Below are 24,658 nucleotides of genomic sequence, written 5' to 3'. Positions count from 1 at the left end.
TCTCCCAGGACCTGTAATAAAAAACTTCACAAAACCACTCAACTGCCACTGACGCCCTCCTCCCACAAAATCCCACGTGCAGTACACCTTGGTCTTTCTCAACTACCAACTGCACCCAGATTCAGAGATTCCCAGGCAAAGGAATGGGTAAATCATCAACTTCAGCTGAACGCCCTCCAGAAAATACCACGGATGCAATGGTTTTATTAACTTGGATTTTGACAGGCAACATTTCTCTGCATCAAGATCTTTGCTTTGGTCTCCTAGGAATCAGAGATGTCCAGTCTTTAAGTGTCTTTTTGCCCAAAGTTGGAGCACAGGTACGTGGCAGAGATAGCATCTGAGACCAAGAAGAGGACTGACTAGATGAATTTTTGGGTTTGTTATACGTCTCCCAAAAGGATGCAAAAGAACTAGTTCTCTCCCAAACATCAGAGCAGTAACAGAAAAAAGGATTAAAAAAATGGACAGAATTTTAGTAGAAGAAATTTTAGTAGAAGAACATGTTACTAACTGGAACATATTTTAGTGACTGCAATAAAGAATTTCAGAGCTACAGTCTGGGTGATCTTATTTTAAAAGGTATACAACTTCAAAGCACTGAGATATGTTCTGCCATGAAGCAGCACTGAACTTGGCTGGCTTCCCTCCTCTCTCCAAACAGCAACAAAGGAATACTGTTCTTCACCAGCAGACAGAAAATACTAGCACATATTTTCAGGGAGACACCTGTTAAGACTAGAAAAGCTCATGCTGAGTACAGCAGAGGTGGCCACGGCGGCCCAACGAACCCCAGAGTTTCACGAGGCCAAGGGAAGAGGACAACACAGCGCTCGAGGCTCCAGATGCCACCATGCTCGCTTCTTTTTGATCTGAACAGTTGCCTGCTCTGTCTCAACTCGACATAAATAGTTATAAGACAGCATACATGCTTCATGTTCACCAGGGAAGAGTTACAAAAGGATGTTTAGCCGCATTTCGTAGATAAAAATCTACCTCCCAGAGTAGCACTTTCTCCTTATTTCTCTAAGGAAAAAAATAAAATGCTGCAAAGCCCACTTGGGCTTTGGTCCAGAATTATCTATACTTATTTTACTTCAAAAAGAAATCTCTGCAAGGAAACTATGCCGACTATTCCTGCTAACAGACTGCAAAAGCCTCATCCTTGAGGAGCTTGGACAGTAGGCATGCTTGTTACAACTGCAACTTGAGACACAGAAGACATACAGGCAATATATCCTCTTCTATTTACAAGTGCAATACCATATACCTTCATAGTCTCCAGTTTGGAGGAGGAAAGGGGGGGTGGGGGGAGAGTAAGGCCCACGGGAGCTAAAAAGCAGCAGCAGTTACTGATTTTGAGAAAAGCTTTCCTCCTCAGAGTCACCAGTACAGACTGATACACGGGGATCCAGACTTTGACCTTCATAAGGCAGCAAAGAACTCATGATTTATATCCTTTGATATACAACCAGAACTTACAAGAAAAAGCTGCAAGAAGTCTATTCTGTCTTATAAATGAAGTCCTAGACAAACTGGTAACTGCACTCAGTTTAGTTTATTAAGAACAAATTTATTTGCAACCCCTTAATTCCATTTGAAGTCTTATTAAGCAAAGCTTACAGGCTGTTTTCTTCTTATTGACAAGTCCCATCTTTAAAAGCTACTTAAATAACAGCTCCATGCTTTTGCCATAGCAAGTTACAAAACTAAGATAAAATACCAGCAGTTGCAGAAGCTAGACTGAATGCTCTGCTAGACTGATCTGCTGCAGAAGCTTGTCCCCAAAAGCAAGGCAACAAGCTGACATTTGGAGCTACAAGGTCCAATATTCAAATGCTGTAGGAATTGAAAGGACAAGCTCAACAGTAAGAGAATAAAAAAGGTCTTAAGTGATTCCACCTTCAACTTTCTCACAAGTTTGACCAACAATCAAATAGCCCCTATCCCCACATACACTGAACACAGAGCTGTTTCACTCTAAGAGACGTCCATGTTAAAAACCATATGCAACCGTTAACAGGTTTTCCGGACAGCACGAAATACCATTCCGTCAGCAACTTTACATAGAGATTGCAAAGTCCTGAGAATCTCTCGGACAAAGGCCATCATCTTCAGGCCTGTGTGCAAAATGTTGTTAAAAAACAAATTCACACAGGACCAGATGCTCCACTGGCTAAGCAAATTTTGGGTAAACTCAGTTTTGAGGTTGGGTTTTATTTTTCTTTGGTGGTGGTGGAGGTTAACAGGTCTACCTTCAACTTCTAACAGCAACATTAGAGGTGGCTCAGCTGAGATGCCAAGGCAGAACGAGCTGCAGCAAGGGTGTGTGTTTTATAACGTGCTAATTCTGACGGCAGCGCTTATCAGACAAGTGATGGTGAAGCGACAATTAAAAGAAACCTCAATGCATTTCTGAAAACTTCAAGTTACAAATAAGGAACACCCAAAACGTCAAAGACTACTGAACTCTCCTCTAGCAGGCTACCAAACCAAGAACTTAGCCATGTTTAAGTATTTTGCATACCGTTACCCACATGAACTTACAACAAGTTTTAGAAGGGATGTTAACCTCATGTTTCAAAATTTAAAAGCACCTCTAACCAACATGAGTGAAACCTGCAACAAAGAGTAGATCCTCCTACTTAGTTTTTATACTGTCTTTTAAAGCACACAAAAGTGGCTACAGGAACAGAGTTACACGGTGCAATAAAGTTATCGACGTGTAGAGAAAAAGCAAGACTGAGTTTTGGATTTGAAGAAATAAAGCAGGTGGCATTTTTGGTGACTTGGCTGTACTATGAGCAACTTGTCACGCACATCAAGATTTCATATTCAAATTCTCAAAACATGCTTGCTTTTACCTATTAACCTATTCCTCACTTCTGCTCTTCCTAAAACCTAGTTTAATAAAATTATATTCTGATTACACCGAAAAAGAGACTTCAGATTTCCTCCTCAGAGCCAATAAATTGAACCGTATCTGTAACTAAGGCAATCAGAGCAAGGGCCTCAAAAGCAAAGTGCTGGGATATAAGTAAACAGAGAGACTTCTTCTAAAAAGTTTCTTGTGCACCAGGCACACATTGTGTACATACACACACACTCCAAAATGCTTAGACATCTTTCAAGGCTTTCACAACTCACTATAAATTCATACAAGTCATTCACAATTCCCTATAGTTTAAAAAACACAAGCAGCTAAAAAAGGATTGTACGTCAACATGTGAAAGAGAAAACAAGACCATTTTTACTTTAGAACAGTCAGATTCAGCTACTCTTTGGTAAACGTACTGGCAATCGCATTTATTTCTGTGACTCAGGGTTTCCGCAGCCTGTTTCTGATCCCAGTGCTACCTGAATTATCCTTCAGCACGTCTCAGCTTTTTGTTGGCCTGTTTACACATCTTTATGTGGCCACAGGTCTTCAACTCGTTAAGTTGCCAGTGATTAACACAATCCTGCAAAAGAGCAGAATGCTTCTGATTCTTTATAAAAAAGCTACACAGAATGCACTATTAATTTAATCTCGTTTAGATACAGAAATAGTCCTCATTTCATTCTACAAGTGCAAGATGCCTTCTACTATGTCAAGGCAGCGAGCAAGAAATCAAAATAATGAGTTCACAGCCACATTTCTGGTTTTCACATACACTGAAATTCCACAGACTGAAAGAATAAACTGCCGTCTTGAGCAATTAAGCAGCATTTCCTATCCGCAAAAGTATATTCTCCTCTGGTGTCACTAAACATTGCACTGATTTCAAACAACTCAGCTGCTCTTAAGTAAAAAAATCCTCTTTCTTGCTGGCAAGGTGAATTACTGGAAGGCTCCTTCCTTGTCAAGGACAATGCGGGTTTGTATCAAGCAGACGTGGCAGGTTTGCCACTGCTACGCAACTCCTCCCTGTTGTTAATGCAAACAGGGGAGTCCCTAAAGCACAACACTGGGAGTAAGGGGCTGGATGGGGAGAAGAGGCAACCACGGACAAGCTGGAAAAGATGACCCCAACACCGCACCACCTGGGGAGAGGACAGACGACAGCCCAGGGGAAATGTCCCCCTGTCACCGCAGGCATGTTTTTCGGCTCTTCTCCCTCCCTGAACAAACACAGCCCTATGAACTGTACCTCTGCAAATTAATAACCCCATCAAGTTTTTGCAGCCTCAGGAACCCAACACCAGCAGCTCTATGAGATTCATTTCCCTGCCGGAGCTTCGAGCAATGTAGTTGCTCGTGGGCAAGCGCCTGTATCGCAACACGAACGATGATCCCTGTTGCCAGACTCGGCAGATACCCAGCTCAGCAATCTACAGAGCAGGAGGAAAGGGAGATGCTCTTCTGTAAGATCTACAGAAGATCAGAAAATACAGGGTACAAGGTGGAAAGAGATGCCACAGGAACAAGAACTGGTGAGAAAATACCAAGAACTGAATTATTTTAGGCTAAAAGAGATGTATCTTAACTGTATCGGTAAGAAAAAGGGTAATTATGCTCCCATTTCACCCGTATTTCCCAGAGCCAAATCAAAATGCTCCGTCTGTACCACTCCCATCCCTCCAAAAGTGGTTCATGTCACACACGCTGTTGGCTGCTCCACCAGAAATTTATTTTTCTTGGATAGATTTTCCCCAACCCTTTCAATCAGGTTCAGCCAAGACACACTCTCTACTTCAGGACTTTTGAAAAGGACTAGATAATGTTTACTTCATGCCAAGACACCAGGCATGCGACAGAAAAAAAGTCTCTGTAGAGAAAAGCAAGCCAGTTTCCACCTTCTGAGCAAACTCCCCTGCAGTTCAAATACCACATTTTTGGAAGGATCTCATGCTCAGACTAATTTTATTTGCATCCTGCGTGAAGCCTGCAACAAATATCCAGCAATTTAATAAAGAGTTGGAAAGGGAGAAGAGAGAGATGAATATTGGTCTGTTTCTTTAATTTGGATCCTTTGCAATCAACCGTATGTTATTTAATATCGGGCTCTGATTTGCAAGAATAGATTCTTCTAGAAGATGGGATATTTTTAGAAGATGTTTTGATTGGCAGCATTGAAACATCTCATACAAGAGGCAGAGCTTCCATCATTACCCCAACCCTCCTCAGTTTCTCAAAAAATCATGAGATCAGTCTCATCAGGAGATTTTTTTTATTAGATGTGTTTACTTCAGGAAGGTTTTCTTATTCTTTGGGGGGGGGGTGTGTGTGTGTGTGAATGGAGCATTACTTACCTTACAGTCACTACTTTCCAGGAGTTATGCTTTTATAGAAGTCAATACTAGATATTCTATTTTTTATTTACAAGCAAAAGCAAAGCACGTCACAGTCACATGTCTAGAAGCCAGGACAAGAGCCAAAAAAACCTGAGCTGTGGCAACTTTCAGTCAAGCAATCCATGAGCAAAGGCAACAAATGAAAATAGTTCATAGTACTACGTCATCTTCCAGACCTTAATGCTTAATAAAATGTAAAAAGGTTCACGCAAAGCAAAGAACAGAATACAGATTCTCAATCTATTGAGATTTCTAAAATCTGCTGCAAACAATGTTGTCAGGCTGACAGCAGCTTCAACAACCCAAAGTCTGATGCATGATCACGCTATGAACACTCACCATCATAGCGAATTGTACTGGGCTGAACCTGAGACTTTGCCGCTTTAGGACAACACTCCTCTTCTGACTCATGTCAACGTTATTTGCACATGTCAGAAGAAAGCGTAAAACACATGGTACATTTTCAAATGCATTCAAAAACTTTGAAGCCAAGCATTTCACAACAAAAGCCAACACAAAAGTAATTGTATCAGAAACAAAGAGCCATCACTGCAAGTCGATTACTACATAGCCTCAAAGGGTCCAAAGGGCCAAGCAGGCTGAACAGCCAAACTATTACGCATTTTCGCTTCCCCAGACCTAGAGGATTCCCAGCTTTGGAAGAGATACGACAAATTTTTTTCATTAGCATAGCTGGAACGAGCTATGGTAAGAACCAGAACCATAGTGCAGCCATTGTACTTCAGTACTGTCATCTCACTCAAAGGGCGAGGAAGTTCACAACAACTACTAGAGACGATGGGATGTTTTAACCTAAAAAAAAAAAAAAAAAAACCAGACAGACCTTGGTACAAAGGGAGAATGTCCCTCTGAAATTATCGTACAATCTCTTGCAATAAATGCCAGGACTTTAAAAGTGATACTAGCCAGCACTAAGCTAACAGGCAATTACAATGATTAAAAAAGGGGTGTACCTAAGTGAGATTTTTTGCATGTTTTTTTATATTCTCCAAGACATTTCTGTGAAGCGAGAGACGACACTTTTCTGTTCAGCTCTCTACCCTAATGTGTGTCAAAAACTGATCAGCGGTACGATGGAGATGATTAATCCTTGAGGAAGTCGGGCAGCTGCTGTTCTCCACGGCAGAGAGGAGGAGGAGGGGTGATACCTATTTGTTCCACTGCATTGTACGAGACAACAGCATAAGCCACAGTTAAGTAGATCACAAATTATCAGAACCTCCTTTATCTCACCAAGCATCAGCTAAACAAATAAAGCAAGATGCTTTTGGACAAGTTACTCTCAGAAATGAAGTGAAACACAAGAGAGCTCCTTTACTTCAATTAATACTCCCATTTGTACCAGGTCAGCAGGCCTCAAGGGCAGCAAGGACAGGTGCACACACATCCCAGTATTTCTCATCCGAACAAAATCCCCAATCACTGGGCCATAAGCATCCAACTCACTTTAAAACTCCAGTCAATCTCTACAGGACCAGGGCAGGAGGGAAGGGAGAAAAGGCTTCACCAGATATGTATTCTTGGAAATTTTGTTTTCAGTCTCTCAAAACTGGAAGGAAGATTACAGAGTTTTCTCCCAGGCCTAATAAGTTTAAGTGAAAACAAGTATTTTTCCACTAAGACTACTACAGCAAGACCCAGAACAGGAAGATTACTTTATGTACTAGTTTGACTAATTAAGAAATTCAAACACCTACATCAGGGGGGGCGGGGGGCGCACAGGAATCCTCCTAGAAAGCTCCAAAAGGAGATGGGAAAAAAGTTTAAATGTTTGCCTTATATAATTGAAAGTAGCCAAGTGCTCTGGATGCAGATGGTTGTTAACAAGCAGACAAGAAATAGATAAAAGCGATTTTGAGGAATGCCGCCACATCAGAGCAAAACAATAAAGAGAGGATTCCTATGGTAGATTCACCGAGTAACACTCAGCTACAGCAACAGACTCTCATTAGTGGGGACCACTTCGTTACTGCTATGAGAGACTGCGGAGGTTACCTCCCCAACACTGAAGTCCTGCAGTCATTGCTTGCTCCAAGCATCACAACTGAAAGCTTCTGGGAATTTACGACCAAAGCCTTCACAGACATGACAACAATGGAGAAAAAACCCACAAAATTTTCTACACATCTTATCCTCTCTAGGAGTTGCATCACTGAGCACCACGAAGTTTTCAGATACCATCTTTTCAAGTTGTGAGAAGGATGGAAAAAGGAAGGAACAAAGAGGAAAGCGGGGTGCAAGGCAACTAGAGTTCCTGTGCACCCCAACCACTGACCCGAGTAGTGTGCAAACCTTGGTCCAGAAGAAGCTCTGCTGCAGAAATTACCAAAGGACATAAAGTAGAGGAGATGGCAAATACGCAACTACTGCCCATGAGGCAGAGGGAAAGAGCAAAAGGGAAAGAAATTCATATACACACAGGGGAAAAATTCATATGCACATAGAGAACTCAAGCAAACACAGTTGACACTTTTCACTAGGTCTTCATTCAGCCACCAAAAGGCTTAATCAAGTCACTTTTCCTTTAATTTATCATAGAAGAGTGCCTTGTCCTAGCATACAAACTCACTTGCTCAAGCACAAGAAAACACAGGTAAAATAAGCAACTCAATTTGCAGAGCGGCTAATCTGATTAGGGCTTACCTGTACCCAGCCTGAAGAGGCATTTGGTTTCAGGAGTTTAACATAACCAAAGCATGCCTGGTAACAGCAAGCAAAGGAGGGAAAAAAAAAGGCAGATCTGTGCCATGACAACTAGGATGGGTTACAAAAGCTTTCTCTCTACAGAGAATACTATTTTGAAAATAAATGCTACTTCAACAGCCAGCACACAGGAGAATTAGCTGCAAAAATAACTAGAATTCCTTATATTAAAAAGACCTGAACATTAATACAAGAGGAGAGCTAATGCAGGAGTGAGAGGAGGGGCACTAGGGCACATTTGACAAGTCAAAGATTCACACAAAAGAGTGAACAAGTACAGAACCGCTGTAACTGGAGACAGATGTAATTTCAGCCCGTTAGTAAGAATTCAAAGAACGGCTCATGTTCATAAAAAAGCAGCTGGAAAAAAAAAAAAAAAACCACAAACAGCAAAGTTACACACTTCATAAGCCAGTTTAAGATCTAATACACAAGACAATGTCAATCAAAGCCTTCAGGTAAGATTTTTCTACAAGTATCACTTACTAAAATAGGTTTAAATAACTAAGAGTTAAGTTATTTTGGGCTTCCTGCCCATTTCCAGAGGCAGGGAGAGGGGGATGGTAGGGGGGAGTGAGCGAGGGCTGAATATGGAAAGCTGTCTTTAGGCACAATATGAATCATCACACTGAAGAATTTTCTTTAAGTGGCTGGCTACTACTCAAACAGATTTATTTTATTTAAAACGGTAATGCTTTGACCAATATGTGAACAACGAACCTTGGAGAAGTCATTAGATGACACTCAGGTGCATATATTACGATGAAAAATACTTGAAAATTAATCTGTATCAATTTAATCTGCCTTGACATAGGAAAAGTGGTTAATGCCTTGAAAGATTTCCTAATGTGGTTGTTTCTTCAAATTATTTTCTGCTGTCTCAGTATAAACAGCGTCTTCCCTTTGACTTTCAGAAATTTCTGCAAATGGCAGAAGAGCTACCTACAACATAGAAGGAGCAGAGAGAGAATAATTTTCTTGTTTTAGTCGGAGACAGTAAAAAGCCAATACCACAAAATGTTGCATACATGGAGCAAGAGCCCTGCAAGTGTTCTGCATTCAAAATGCAGATCCACAGAAGGCTAATTGTCTCATTTTTTTGAAATAGCCAGCACTGGAATAGCAGAAGTCACATGGAGAAGGGCTCCAATTCACACCAAAATAGGCAGATTTAGCTGCTGCAACTTTTATTCATGCTACTGTCCCAGCCTAGGAATAGTAATGGCTGCTAAACAGAAATATTCTCCCCTTGGCCACTGGGATGTGAGCCTCCAGCAGAGAAAAAAGCCACTAGGAACATGGAGAGCCATTACCTCTTCATATCAAACCACCCAGATCAGGAATTGGGACCACAGGAGTTAAATTTTGTCAGAAGCTGCCAAAGCCACGCCGAGCCAAGATCACTGAGCACCAAAGCACCTTCAAAGCTGCCTGTCTCTTGCTCAGCTCTCACCTCTGGATCAGACCCCTGCCCTGCTCCATGTGCGGACACAGAGGGGTACTCTGTTTTCCTCTGTGCTGACACCCGCAGCACCCAGGGCAGGACAGGACCTGAAGTAATGGCAAGGAGCAGAGAGGCTGCAGGTGAACTACAAGCATCGTGCCCCAGCTGCAAAGCTGTTGCGCCATCCCTTCTGAAGAGGGTGCAGGAAAAGTACACAAGGCATGCACAGGCCACCAGCGGCCGCCGCACCTACCTCTGAATCCATTAACCTCCTTCTCAAGCACTTTTAAGGCCAGGCACTCTGGGTGACAGCAGCACACAGTGCTTTTGCCACCTAGAATGCAGAAGCAAGTAGAAAAAAAGCCAGGGTGCAAAGCACTGCGTTTATTTATAATTTGATATCTGTTCCTGCAACGCAACGTGTATCTTTACTCAGCATAACATAGCGAGAACTGACTTCCACAGGCACATACAGCTCCTATGAGTGAAACTGCTCATCCTACCAGATCGCTCAGTGCCTGCAAGCACATGGAGAAGGAGCAGCAGCATTTGCAACATCCAGAGGCCCAGGAATGAACCAGAACTGAGTGCTGCTGCAGTAAAAGGAGGTGTCCTCTCCAAAGCTAAATGGGCAGAAGAAACGTGTTAACTACTACTCAGCGATGCAGACAGAGGACAAGGGCAGGGCAGAACCAGCTGTCACTATGCCCAAGCTTCACAATTACAACAGAGAAAAATCAGAAAGCGGCCGTGCAGAGCCTGGGAAGGAACCGTCTGTAACCTCCGGCCAGCAGTCAGCTGCATCCAGAGGGCACTAACCATCGCAGGGAGCAGCTCACGGCAGCTTCCCGGTCACAAGCTATGGGGGCAAGGCCAGAAGCTCAGAAGACTTAATATCTAACTTAATAATGGAAAGATTAAATATCTAACTTGATAACCGAAAACCATAGATAACATACATGGAAGTGAGACATTCATGCACTGATGTTCAAGCTAATCCGGAAAACAGGAATTTCTTGCCAGGTTCCTACAAGTGATTTAATTGCAAAGTCATCTAAAACTGCAGTGCCTTTTACTGCCCTCCACTGCCTCTGTTCACCTAATTGGGTGGAAATACGGGGCTAGGTGCATGGCTGCTAACCCACAACTCAAACTTACACCCGCTTAAATATGTGCACACAAACATCCCTCTCTAAACGCTTTTTCTCCAAGAAACCATTTTTGCGATTTTTGCCTATTGCATCTACATAAAACCCCTTTGTTTCTTACTCAAGAGTGGATTGGATTTGATAATGCAATATAACATCACCAGCCCTGAAACAGCAAAAGCTCAATACTGGTCATTAAGCAGGAGCCACCAGGGAATTCACTAAATGCAGAGTGCCTCTAAAGCTGTATGACCTACTCTGCTACAAAGGCTTCTAAATGGAGACAGCCAATTTTTAACCCAACTAACTTTACAGAGACCTCCATGAACACAAACGGGGTAGCAACTCCAAACATTTAACCAAGTATCATAGAAGAAGATGAGCTCCAACTCTACACGGACTGGGATGAAAAGTACTTCTGAGACAAAATATTTTTCACCTGGACCTGGAGAATGAGTGACAGCAGAGTATTTCCAAAAAGTTTTACCTCTAGTATCCGAGAGGAAAGACTTTGTGGCAAGCATTCCCCAGATGACTGAAGTTCCCTTATTTTCTGTTTGCTGGCCAAGACAAGTTCAATCTACAGGCAGCTGCTCACTCTGGACAATGCATCAAATCACTTTCCTCTACCTAGCATCAATTTTTCTGCTCCCAACAGAAAATAAAATTAGACTTCCCTCCTATTCACACTGCCTTCCATTAATATTTTAAAGTCCTCCCTTATACAAATAAAATCCCTGCAACATTTCTTACAGCATCGTTATGTGTTACTATGGAAACTGCTAAAATGTCACAAATACAAAAGCTAAAGCTCTGCTGCATAAGGAGTACCCTGATCCTGCTTATTTCCTTCTTTTGGTAATTTGATGACCAAATGTTTTGAGCCTAATAAAAAAAAAGTCACCATTATAGCGGAGGGTGTTTGGTTTTGGGGTTTTTTTTTGTTTTGTTTTGGGTTTTTTGCATTGCTTTAAGTTACTGAACATTTTATTAAGCAAGCAGCCAAATGAAGTCACAGCTCACAAATCCACCCTGTCGGGAGGCACTTTTTAAGAAGTGAAACGACACTCAAAACTATCTGACAAACTCAGTGCTGTACAGTGCTGCAAGGAGACACCTGAAACTGCAGTGAGATCTGTGTCAAAAACTACCCCTTTCTCCCACTCCCCCTGACTGTGCCACTACATAAGTGAGCGACAACTGAAATTATGTATTTTACACAGTAAGGATGCACGTATTTAACAGATAAAAGGGAGCTATAACTCTTTAAAATGGGCTAAATATCTCTGAGAATTAAACACTTCTGGAAAGAGCATGCTTATGCTCATTCATAAGACAGCACAAATTAATCGCTGCAGAAGCGTCACGAGATGTGCCAGCCAAACTCTGCCACCACTATCACGGGGAACATCTCGTTTTGCAGTTAAGACATCATGGTTGCACATGAGCACCAGGGAGAAAACAGCCATCTGCCAAGTGGTTCACCTTCACTAACCTGACGGCTTACAACTAACAGAAGAGCTTTAAATACATCACCGTGATGACCTCCCTGCTTGGGTAAAATAACCAGCCACGGACAACTGCTGGAACAAGTGTGTTTTGGCACAAAGTTGAAGGCTGGTTTGGGGGCGAGGCAGGCAATAGGAGAGCCACCTTCAACATGACTAATTTGCAGCAAAATTTTTCCAAGACATCCCATCCTCATAACAAAACCAGTGAATTTAAGGTCTCAACAGCACAAGTCTCTGACTGCACACAAGTCTCTGACTGTCCCCTTTTAAATATTCTCTTCCACCAAAGTATCATCCCCCCTGACCGCTGATGTGATGCAATTTAATGAAAAAGCATGTTCTACACGGAAACCCCAAGCACCATTACCAAATCCTTAACTCGGCGCGCCCGTGCCAGGTACCCTTCCCATAAATAGCTTGTTCAGTGCTGAGGTCAAAGCTGGAGCAGGCATTCCAGAAACTAACCTTATCCCAGAGAAGGTCGGGGGTGGGGGTTGGGGGTGGTGTAAGAGCTGGATGTTACTTAAGCAAACCATTTCATTACATCAAGGACCAGCACATCAGCAAGTCTTTTCAATGCAGAAAGCCACAACCAGAGGATGTTGGAGACAACTCTGAGTGCAGCGGAGAATCGAACCATCCCCAGTTCCCATCTCAATCCAGAGACACGAAGGGCAACTGCAACAGACCCAACTGCAATTCAAGTTTCTCTTTCCACTTCCCAGCTGAATTACTAGTCAATACAGAGGCCTTCACCTATTTGTATTTTTAAGTCCTTCCTTTCATTCAGAAATCCAGCAAGTAAAACCTAAGCCAATTTTTTAAGTTCTCTTCTACCTAAAGCGTTTTATCCAAGGATGGCCCAGCAAAGCCATCCAGCTCTCCAAGCCTTTGAAATGAGACACTTGCAAAACGCACCATATCCAGGGTGTGCCCAAAACACGCTCCGTGGAAAAATCTGTTGGGGTAGTGCCAGTTTAGCAAGGAAAACATTTTCCCCCAGCTGGAAGTCTAGCACAGCGCTGCTGCCGAGCTAGTGCAACCAGAACATATCTGCTGGAGGAGAGAACAAAGGAGGGGGGGGAAAGAGCCCATGTTACTGCATAATGAAAATCAAAATCTTTCAGGAAGAAAAACACATCTGTAAAGTACACTTTTACAATCTCTTTAAGGAAGTCCACATTTGCCATTGCTTCAGCTTTAATCATAGTCATATAGTAATTTTTTATCTCGTGTCAGTATTAACAAGAATAAAAACACAGCTCTAAACTGCAGCTGCTTACAGATGCTGGTGTAACGCAATACAAAAGTCTTTTCCCCATCCCCCACACTGGTATATTAGACTTTAATATTAGAGATCAGCTCTAAATGGGGCCTCTTTCCCTTGCTCAAGCACTAATTTCAATTTCACATGAGACTGTAGGAAAGCAGACAAGTTACCACACTAGGTTTTTAATGCCAGTTCACATTCACAAACTTCGTCACAAACATTTTTTTCTGCTGCTTCAGATGCTGTGACAGACTTTTTCCAATGAAAAGTAATGTAAATATTTATGCAACCCTATCCAAAGTGTCACCCACAAGTCCTAAAAAATCTGAACTAGAGCCCATTCTTACTCGCTGCCCCACTGGGTAAGGGCTATAGAGACAAAGCGTAGTTTATTGGTAGTGCCAGACACCAAATCATTTCCAGTCCTCCGCATTATCTTTCATACACCAGCCCAGCGCAGCCCCGCAGCCCAAGAAACAGGCAGAGAAGATCTGACTCCGAACAGAACAACCCAAAACCCTGCAAGAGCACTAAAAGCATCTGCAAGAAAGATGCAGAAAGATGTTTTGTCTGCATTCAACACCCCACACACCAAATTCAAATGCTTTCCTGCACCACAGCACCCGACTCCACCGTTATTCTTCATACACACGACCCAACAGCGAGCGCTGGTTCCCTTCTGCTCCCCCTGAAACAACTGTGACTTCATCCTAGACAGATTAAATTTAAACCAATGCATCAAACTGCCCGTAGGATGAAAACCAACAACACTGCCTTAACCGAGTTCTGTGGATGGCAACGTATCTACACCGAAAACACCTAACCTCCCTTCCATACTCCAGTAAGGTCTGCATGAGGATCAAGGCTCGAATAGAAGTCACAAATAACTTATTAGACATCCATTGTATCTATAAAAGGTGTACTATGACCAACATTTCTTGGAGAAATAACTGACTCGTTTTTCTTAAGATCTTTCTCAAGCAGTGTTCTCATTTGCCCTCTTTTCTTAAAAGCAAGAGGGACTTGCAGAGTGTCCTACTTACTCTGGATACCTGATTAAGCATTTTTGAACAATGAACTGCTCTCTGCTATTCTGCTTTCAAATGCAAAGCAAGAACATGTTCAGGATTTGCTCTCTTTCTCTCTTCCCAACTGAAAGATGCTTGAGGGACATCTCTCTTGACCAACCTATTGCTGCTGAGCAGCATGTGGATTACAAGCAATTCAGGTACAACACATGCAAGTTGTCATAAATAGCTGAAAAATAGAAGGTTAAGCACTGTGCTGTTGTCAGTACCTACAAGCACAGCTAGAAGTCAAGAACAAGAAAAACACCACAAAAAGCCAAGCTGGTAACTGAAAAAGTCATAAAGAGTAGAGACAAACTTTCAGGATTGCTCTGCATAAATCAGAGTTAGTGAAATGTGTTTGTGACCAGTAGGAAAAGTTTCCTTAGTCCCCACAGCGTGGGATTTGCCATCTGAATTACAGCTCCATGAAGTCACAGATTTGAGAAACGCTATTTAATAGCCCTTGAGATACAGGCTTCCTTATCATCCTCTCGCTTAAAAAATAGAATCAAGGGAGAAAAATCAGAATTTCTAAATCCTATTTCTCAGTGAACTGATATACCAACTGCAACTACCCCTCAACCGCCCACTGATGCAAGTGCCACACGCATCCCTCTCTAACACAGGACTTTGAAATTAGTGCTGACAAAAGTACTTCTTAGTGAGAAATCTTCATTACTATTCAAAGTCCAGCAATTCTGAAATCCAGGCAGCATGATGTGATGCTGCACCAGGAGTCAACACACGGGCTCCAAGGCTATGAAATGATTCACCGCAACAACGAAGAGCAGAAGGTGCTCGGATTTCCCACCAGTAAATGGGGATAATTGAAGTGTGCTTAGGCATCACGGCCACAGGCATTGTAACAACCACAACTGAACACACTGTAGGTACTGTCTGACCCTCGTAAAAGGTGGTGTGAGAAGTTAGTCACTAGGAACTTCAGTTCACTCTCAGCAGCTTAATGTAACTGCCATCAAAACAGTGACTCTCCAGATAAGAAACCCGAACTAAAAGATGAGTTCCAATTAAATATTTGTTTTTACTACCTTTTCAGAATTTTTTTTTGATGGTACACAGACTGACGTTGGGGACTGCAGAGACTAAATCACACCACTCACCAGCTAATGACTACATTGCTGCTCGACATAGGTAACTAATCAGTCAAAAATAATTGAGAAATTCTGATTAAACTAGTCTACAGTGAAATGCAAGACGACCAAAGAAACCGACCGGCCTGAGAAAAGCAACTCCTATAAAGACGCACAAGCCACATGAAATATTTCCTACTTATACGTATTAGTACAGGGCCACAGAAACACCAGGCCTTTGATTACTTGCTAAACCATCGCTTGGCCACATAAGCCAGAGCCCAGCCAGCAGCCCTCCAGCACTGGGAGGAATTCGCATGCCCTGCTCCGAGCGACCTTTCACAAACAGCAGTTCCTGATCCTACCACGCTGACAACAGCATTTGGGCCCTTTCAAAGTAGCACAGGTTTCGCAGTCGCAGACGGCTGCTGCCTATGGTCACACCCAGCCAAAGAAGTTCAGTATGATTCTCCACAGGGGAGGCTCCAACCTGCCTTCGTCACCACCAAGCAGAGGCAAAGCTTCTCTTGATCCTAACTCTGCCACCGCACACACTTTTGAAGCGACACGTAAGAGGATCTTAGCTGTGAAGCAAAGAGTTGTGTATTATTAATCTGAGAGAAAATGAAATGCAACACGGTGGTCCTTGACCCACATAAACCTACAAATGCATCATGAACCAACCCTGTCTGCATGCGCTTTCTTTCCCCATCAGCTGCATGAGAATCAAGAGCGCCTTGTTAAACCAAGCCCATAGCTGGCAGGGCTTCCCAACAAAGGTGTAACGAATACCTCCCTGCTTTGTTTATGCATTACATGATGGCCTGGTTATGCACCTGAATGAGACAGCACCTTCCTGGGCAGCAGGTCTATGAGTGCTTTAAAAGGACCTACCAAGTTCTGATACCTGCCTAATGCTATTGGAAAGATGCAATTCCTCAGGGAGATGCTGCTTTATAGCCAAGATCAGGTGGGCCAGAACAGTACAAATGCTTCAAAGTCTGTCCTTGACCAGATACTGATTCTGGAATGACACCATGCCAGAAAAACTCAAAGGTCAGCTCTTATCTAAGCATGATGTAAACACATTTTTATTTCTTTTGCAGGCTTCTACTTGAATCCCAGAGGCAGTCAGTGACATGGCCACTTACTGCAAGCAAGCTACAAGACACACCGTCAGTAGCGTAACTCTCATGAAAGATCTAGAAGCAAGCAAGCAGTTTCTTGGGGGAAGGTAGGGGCACCCAGGAGCAATACAGAGCCGAGGAACACTGATTGAGGGATGAAACAGAAGTTTTTACACTCATTAAGATATTCTGTCTCACTACCAAAATTAAAATAATCAGGTTAAAAGTCTTCGCTCTAATAAGTAAATTCAGCAAGCTGCAAAATCCAGCCATACTTGAGCAATCCTGCAAAAAGCCTTCACTGTTCTGTGCTCACACAAACATAAAACAATGGATCTGTACAATAAGCTGGCCCAAGGCAGCTTCCCAGTGGAAAAGTCAGCTCTTCCCCTTCCTGTCTCTTAGTGCTACTTCGAAAAGAATGATATTTAGATGTACTCAGATGCTCGTACCAGCTCTTAAGGTTGACTTCAGGAGTTTCGCTAACAAGCACAAATGTGCATTCAGCCTCAACTTCAGTAATGCCAGAGCTTGTGAGACCCAATGTCAAAGCACTCATGCCAACAGGACAGTCAACGCTGGGAAGACTAATTACTAAATACCCACAGGCATAAGCTTTAAACGAGGTTTGGTGGGCCTGGCCTAGATGCCAGTATGCATACACACCAGCTTCTGAACCTACAGACAACAGAAGGATCATTCTTTTTATTAGCTTTAACATCTTTGGCTTTTTAAGAGTACTCAGGAGGTTGGGGAATGTAAAGGCATGACTAACACAAAGGGCAGAAAAGTCAGCAAAGAATTTCACGCATCATGTCTCTGAATACCACACTTCCTCTTGGGATTAAGATGAGTGGCAAAGAAATTTCACTTTGCTAGACAACACGTGAATCTATGAAACCCACAATATGGGAAATTTAATATTACTTTGGACAGAATTTTAATCAAATGTCTCCTCTAATAACTATTACAATACTTACAAATGCAATTTTACTACTAATCCCAACAGTAAGTTTGTGTACATAAATAGTACAGGAATAAAGTTATTAAACTCTCTTTTCTAACAGCACAAGAACGCCTTTATGTCCAGCCAGCAGGGATCACATGCTCAGCTACTAGCTTTGCACTGGGAGAAAGCCGAACTCATGCCACATTTAAGACTTCACATACAGAAATTCATCCTATGCTAACATCCCAAAACATGATGTGACATTTAGCTGGAATATTCAAGAGCTGTAACATCTGTTTATCAGCACTCATCCATATGAGTGTGTTTTTGGAGGATGCTGAAGTTACCAAGCACACACACTGTTCACGTCCACCTACCTAGTTCAGTAAAACTTGTGTCACGCAGCACTCGACCAGCCACTAACATTACTTTGGACAACAGGTATCAAAATACGTTATTTCTCCACAGAGATCTGAACAAACCCAGAATAGCGCAGGTATGCAAAAGTCCTGGTGACTATTTCCAGCCTTGATTGGAAAGCCGTCCGCATTCCAAACAGGACCCCTGTGACTGCTGCAGGGAGCTTTTTGTCGACTGTAACTATACTTCACAGACTGAGGTTTAAGTTCAATAGGTCCACTGAGGTGAAAGAGATCATCTACTGATGCAAGCAAGACTTTACACAGACTAGACACAGAATATGGCCTTTTAAGAGATTTGTGCAAAATACTGTGATATGCACTCCTAGGGAAAATTCTTGGGTTTGGAAGAAAAATTTCCCTTCTTCCTTGACCTGTCCCAAGACCTTTTGCCTTGACAAGGATCTTCCTCCTCCACACACAAACTGACACCTAATACTTACGCAAACAGCATCCAGTTAACAACATAATTATGAGGCTGTTGTCATCATTTAATGCAACTCTCAGACAAGAAGAAAATTCCCAACAATAATTTCCCAGATTCAAGAAGAGAACACACTCATGTCACATTTCCACTAGCACTTGAACCAAATCCTTTCAGAGGCTTTTTTCCCAGGCAGTTCGTTTAACAAATAAATAAATAAATAAAAAATTTCCCCAGTCACAAGTATGCTGTCAGCTGCAAAGATTCAGGCTGGCCTTACTTTAAATAATTGGTTTACAACAAAGATTCCCATCGTAAAAAGACAAACATTTCATTTCAGGGGACAGGTCCAACACATCATGGAGAGAACTGTTTATAGTCTTCTGGGTTTGTATCTGCAGCATGCTTGCACCACTCCAGCCAGCCAGTATTTCTGGGACTTGCTGCTCCACAAGAACACCAATGACTACCGACCGTATGCATGAAGAATTTTATCTTCAATGTTGCATGTGCTGCCTGAACTAGGAAGTGTGCTGCAAATCACACCACGCTAGTTTTAACAATTACTTCTTTGATCTAAGCCCATCAAAGAAGAAGTGTTCCTACAAAAATCAGGTTTTCCATCCGCCACTTTTCACCTCGCTCTCCCCCCCCCCCAGAGGAAAGCAAAGCATGACTGCTACTTACAGTGGTACGTGGGGTTGTTCTGGGTCTGCTTTGGTCAGTTCCTCCTCTTCAACGTCAGACTCTCCTCCTGAGCTGCTGTCAGTGACATCCGAGTCAAACGCTTGTTCGCTGGATCTCAAGTTGGCCATACCACTGGCCGTGAATCTCTCCAGTTCTTCCGATATTGAATCGCTCTTCAAGAAGCTGCTTAGGCCTTCTGAAGTAACTGTCTCACTCGCAGCCTTCCTCAAGGCTGCTTCTGCTTTTCTGGTCAACATCAGCTGGCTCCGATGCCTCAGGGGGTCCAAAGTCGGAAGCTTGCTCAGAGTTTTCTCCAAGAAGCCACCCAACTGCTGCTGGATGTGTCTCTCCACCTGCTTTGCCTGCACCACCTGCAAGCGTTTCTGCAGCCTGCGGGCACGGTTCTCGATGTCTGCCTGCCGTCGCAGCAATGCCCTCGTCCTCATCTCGGAGTCGAGAGCACTGTGGTGACCAGCCAACAGAGAAGGTTTCTGCTCCTCCAACTTACTGCTCCCAAAGTCAGAGTGACTAGCAACACCGGGCAACCTAGTCTCTCCACTGCCACCCTCGAGCACCCGCTGTTGCTCCGTGGAATTAAGGGAAGATTTGTTTGCAGTGCTATTATTGCTAAATGGAGTTGTGTGCTCTGCATCAAGGCTTCTATGTGGAAGAGTGCAATTGGTCAACCCGGTCTTCAAGTCCCCCAATTCAGAACCTCCTGCATTATAGTCAACACCCTGGAGGACAGCAGAAGGAGGAGCACACTTCCCACCATTCAGAGAACTAGAGTTTTCATGGTCTGAATTGGTACTTTTGGCCAATTTCTTGGCCAAGCCGTTTACAGGCGCTTGCGGGAGAGGTGGCTGGCTATTAGTACTCATTGTTTTTAGATTCTCCAAAGTGAATTCCAACACTGGTTGCCTCCCCAACAGATCGCTTGTTTTCAAGAAGGACTGAGATAAGAGAGAGTGAGATTTAAGGACTGTCTGCTTGTTGAAGACTCCTTGCAGCTTCAGAGGCTCTTTTGAAGAAACAGATGTTACATCCGAGCAGAGATAAGAGGCCACTAGCGGCTGCAGCTTGCCCAGCTCTTCCTTCGTAGGGTTGTTTCGGAAATCTAAACTGGGATCCTCCGGAGCAATGGCTTTCCTTTTGGTGCCGTTGGCAGCCAGGAGGATGTTGTTGGCGTTGCCGTTGCTCTCGGCACTGCCAGGCGACAAGGTGGAGGACGGGGGAGCCAGCTTGAATCGGATGTGGTGAGCTTCAGCTGCTGCGTCAGTGAGAGCGGGCGCCATCGCAGCCATTCAGCACAGAGAGACGGGAAGTCCAGCCTCTCCCGGTGCCGAGGCCAGCTCCACTGCCTCCCACTGCCTCTCCTGAGGGCAGCCTACAGAAGGGAAGGGAAAAGAGAAAGTTAGGCATTGCACTTATAGAAGAAGGAAGAAAAAAAAAAAAAAAAAGACGGACAACAGCAGCGAGACTTATCAACTCAACGTTCTTGGTAAAGCCACACAAGCTCCACGTTCAGCACAGCATCCTCCCTCTGTGACCATCAGCCCTGCGCTCAGTGGAGCCATCCGGGCACCAGGCAGCTAAAAACAGAAGTAGCACCATGCAAGCTGGTCCTCGGGATCTCCCAGAGCTAGCGCCCGCCTGTTAACTACTATTCTCATCTTTCAGTCCATCCACCAAGCACACCAGCATCCTTCCAGGCCTTCATGAAAGATCTGGCCCTGGTTACACCTATTCCTCAATGCCAGCAGCTCAACCAACTTCATCTTTAAAATCCTTGAGCTACATCTATAGAACAACTTTCACTGCTTCTACTGCCAGCTCAGGTGCGTTAAAAATGACAAATTAGAACTATCACATGTAACAGAGACAGGCCTTGAGGGGAATAAATCTCCATGTGCTTAAACTCCCAGCAGCTAAAGAAACCCCACCACCCCACATCCACTGGCAACCGCACCGCTTCCCTGAAAGCCTTGGATTTGAAGTCCTTTCCCTGGTGTATATGAAACCTACTTTCCCAGAAGTACATTTCCGAATAAGCCAGGTGATTTCCAGTGTTAGCTATTCCCATTTCTCTTTCAAGAACATGGATAAAGATTAACCCACACACACACCATGACAGAGCAGTTCTACACTCTGACTGTAACAGCAAGCCATGGCTTAACTCAACTAGATCAAACAAGTTAAGAGAAGTAACCAAAGACTCTTCATTCATGCACACTGCAACCATTTCCCACCCACCTTTAAGTTTCTGGTCATTTACGTACTTTCTTTACCACTAGAAGTGTCAGTGATTTTTAATGCCTTTTATTAAACTGCATTCGCATAACCCACAGCACAGGCTGTGCTAACAGTGCAACAGTTACTTTATTTTCCTTTTGCTGCAAAATTTATCTAGCACCTTCATAAGCTATTTCAATGTCAATGTAATAATAAAAAGTTGCCCTGATCTCTTGCCTGATATGCCAATCCTCTAATTTCACATAAATTTGCATAAGCTTGTTGTAGCTGTTCATTAACGCACCCCAATGACCAAATTAATATACCATTTCACAGGAAAAGCGAGGACTATCTGAAGTTTGAATATGTTGAATGAGCAAAATTTAACAGCCAGTTTTGTTTCCAGCTTCATTCAGCTGCACCACAGTTGCTCCCCAGTGTCAGACCAGGTGCTTCCCCATAACAGGGACCACAGACAGACATTAGGGCTGAAAAACACTAAGTACTAAAACCTGAATTTTTGTGAAAAGTCAGAGACGAGTTAGAGAAACAAACCCACAACGCCATGAAGGGAAGGCCCACAGGACAAGCTCAAATTTATCTGCTCTGTTTGGTTTCCAGTGAGCATGTACATTGGCCAACTGGCAGGCTCCTCACCAGGTCTACAATTCAGACTATCCGCAGTCTTGCTAACTAACTCTCTCGCCAAACCCAGTTAGGTGACACAGAGGAAGAAGACACAGAAGAAAGAATACACTCACAGAGGAACTGATTAAAAAAAAAAATTTTGAAGCTATTGTAACAGAAGTACTAGAGATGGGTTCAGACTTCAGAAGTGCCCTGTTGACAGAATTTAGCATATTTTGTTATCAACTATACCTTGTCCTTACTGAAAAAAAGGATACCGCATGCCTAAAAATTTCCTGCACACTCACTGAAAATTGCTTTTAGTCACCATTTGGGTCCATAAAGACTGAACATGACTATTCAAGGGGAGAAGGAAAAAAAAAAATTTAAAAAAGGAACTTGCAGGGAACTTTCTACTTGTAGCTAAGACGCCCTTGGGAGAGGAGGGAGGAAGACTGTCAGAATGAAGGACTTCCCCACTCCAGCCTCCAAGACCTTCACTACAGAGACATGTACACTTGGAATGACTGTTCTAACGGGCGCTCTCAGTTCTGCAGAAACATGTTGGTCTGTCTTCCAAAGGAAGACTGGATCATTGTGGAAGACCACAATTACCACCACAGCACTGCAAGATATCAAGAGCAGCTTAGGAAATACCCACACTGCAAAAAAGCAGAAAAACTTGCACTTAGTGCTGAATGCAATGATTCTTCATGAACATATTTGCACTATATTGCAGCCATTTAGGATTTTACCTAGGCTGAAGAGTATTTTAGAGCAAATTCGTAGGTCATCAACTTCAGTTAAATTAACAGAAGTAGAAAACGGAAGCAAAACTTTCATACTGCCTTTTCCTCCAGGTTAGCAAACTCACTTTAAAAAGAAAATCCTCCTACTAAGCTACTCCAACCCTCCTTGGCTTCACTTGTAGTTGGGTGGACAGCATTCAAAATACTTTGGAAGCCTGGAAAGCCTCCCTTAAGAATAAGGCTTTGTTCCAGTAGCTTAAAGATGACCTCCAAAAGTTATTGGGTGTATCTTTTTTATTTCATTTAAGTCCTTATAAACTATCTGCGTGCTAGACAGCACTGGGTTTTCTAACACTGAATTAGATCTCTACTCTTACAAGCAACCCTTGGAAAAAACATTAAGGAACATTTGTAAGCATGTTCCCCCTGCTCTGTTTATAAGTTTTGGTTGTTATTAAAGCCATATTACACAGTAATTTCTTTCTAACAGGGAATTGGAGGGAAGAGGGTGGAAAGGCAGCTCTCTGAGGGGACCACAGGAGGGAGGAATAAAGAAAAGGAAAGGTCATTCACATGTACACAGTCTGAGGAACTTTCAGAGTGTTCTGAGAATTTAGACAGTAATTCCAAGAATTATCCTGAATCTTTTGTCTGCCTCTGGGACTCAAACCATGCTGGCAAGTTCTACCCAAACTGCTATCTCCCATCAACATTAGTAGATTGATGTGAGCACCCATGGGTCCCTTTTTTCAGCATTTCTCCGCCAAGGGTCTACGACTCCCAGCACCTGCGCTGACATGCACGTGACCAAGAGGCTTCTCCTCCTGCAGATGTCCTGCTAGTAGACAACTGTCAGACTAACTGGATTACCGCTCCAGTTCCACCACCACAGCGTGTCTGCTGCAGTACAGCAGCCATGGCACAACATCTTGTGCTGGACTTCACTTGGGAAGATCCACAAGGAGCTTCTTCTGAAAGGCCAACATGGCGTTTACAACGTGTCTTAGGATAATACTCAAAATCCACACGCATGTTCTTCATTTTCGCTTTAAAACTAGAGCACTGCCAGAGCAGTTAGCATTAATTAACAGAGGAAAGATGAAAGGCTCTAGTAAGCAGGTGAAAACAGGGTAACCGTAACTCGCCCATCTTCCCTCACTTCCTGAGGAGTGCACACGAGGCCACCAAGGGAGGAAAGTCGCCAGGCCTACTCAGGTGGCTTCACCCACAATTCCACGTCAACTACACCAACATTCAAACTCTTCCCTCTTCTCTGTGTTTAAAAAGTGGTAAGAGCAGGAATAACGTCAAGGCAACGACAGGACGTTAGAAAAGGCACGAGGAATGGGCCCAGTCACACTATATCCCGGAGCAGCTATCGGGTCACAACGCCCCTGAAAATAATCCTTCAGCATGCTGACTTATTCAAGACCGTCTGCTTTTAAAACCCAATTTTACAACCAGACCTTGAAAGGAGAACTGGGCTTCCAAGCACATGATTTTGTGCAACATGTCAGAAAATAAGCCCAAAATGAATACAGGAAGTTTCTGCCATCTGAAATCTTTGTGACAAGAGTTTCAGGGGGAGAAACCAGGCACCTGTGCTTCCAGTGAAGTTCATGAGAAGACCAGGGGAGCTCTGAGTCCTGGACACAGGAGGAATCAATAGCCTCTCCTTTGCATACCCATCTAGACACTCATTCCAGTCTCTCTCCTGAAGGGCTCTCCATGCCCTCCCACCAGCAGGTCTCCTCACGGACACGAGTCCCCCCATGGCCGTGCTTCTCAGGCCACCGAGCCCTGCACCCGCCTGGCTACATTACCTCTGCCTTCGATCCCTCCCAGCACTGTTTGGTGACACACACAACTACCTTATGTATTTATTTTCCCTGAATTACAGTTTAAACCCTTG

At 43.4% G+C, this 24,658-nt stretch overlaps 1 protein-coding gene across 5 annotated transcripts in view; it reads right to left on the bottom strand.

Annotated features, from left to right (window-relative positions):
* The window catches only part of KANSL1 (KAT8 regulatory NSL complex subunit 1), a 101,169-nt gene that overhangs the window by 61,131 nt on the left and 15,380 nt on the right, over window positions 1-24,658 (bottom strand). For all 5 annotated transcript variants that reach the window (XM_050911735.1, XM_050911739.1, XM_050911738.1 and 2 more), the window contains one exon: window positions 19,139-20,525. In XM_050911735.1, coding sequence (XP_050767692.1) covers window positions 19,139-20,442 — 1,304 coding nt within the window. In that variant the 5' untranslated portion in view covers window positions 20,443-20,525. The remainder of the gene's footprint in view (window positions 1-19,138; window positions 20,526-24,658) is intronic.

The sequence above is a fragment of the Gymnogyps californianus genome, chromosome 28, assembly GCF_018139145.2.
Source record: "Gymnogyps californianus isolate 813 chromosome 28, ASM1813914v2, whole genome shotgun sequence".
Classification (NCBI taxonomy): Eukaryota; Metazoa; Chordata; class Aves; order Accipitriformes; family Cathartidae; genus Gymnogyps; species Gymnogyps californianus.
This window is presented reverse-complemented; position numbering and strand designations above follow the sequence as displayed.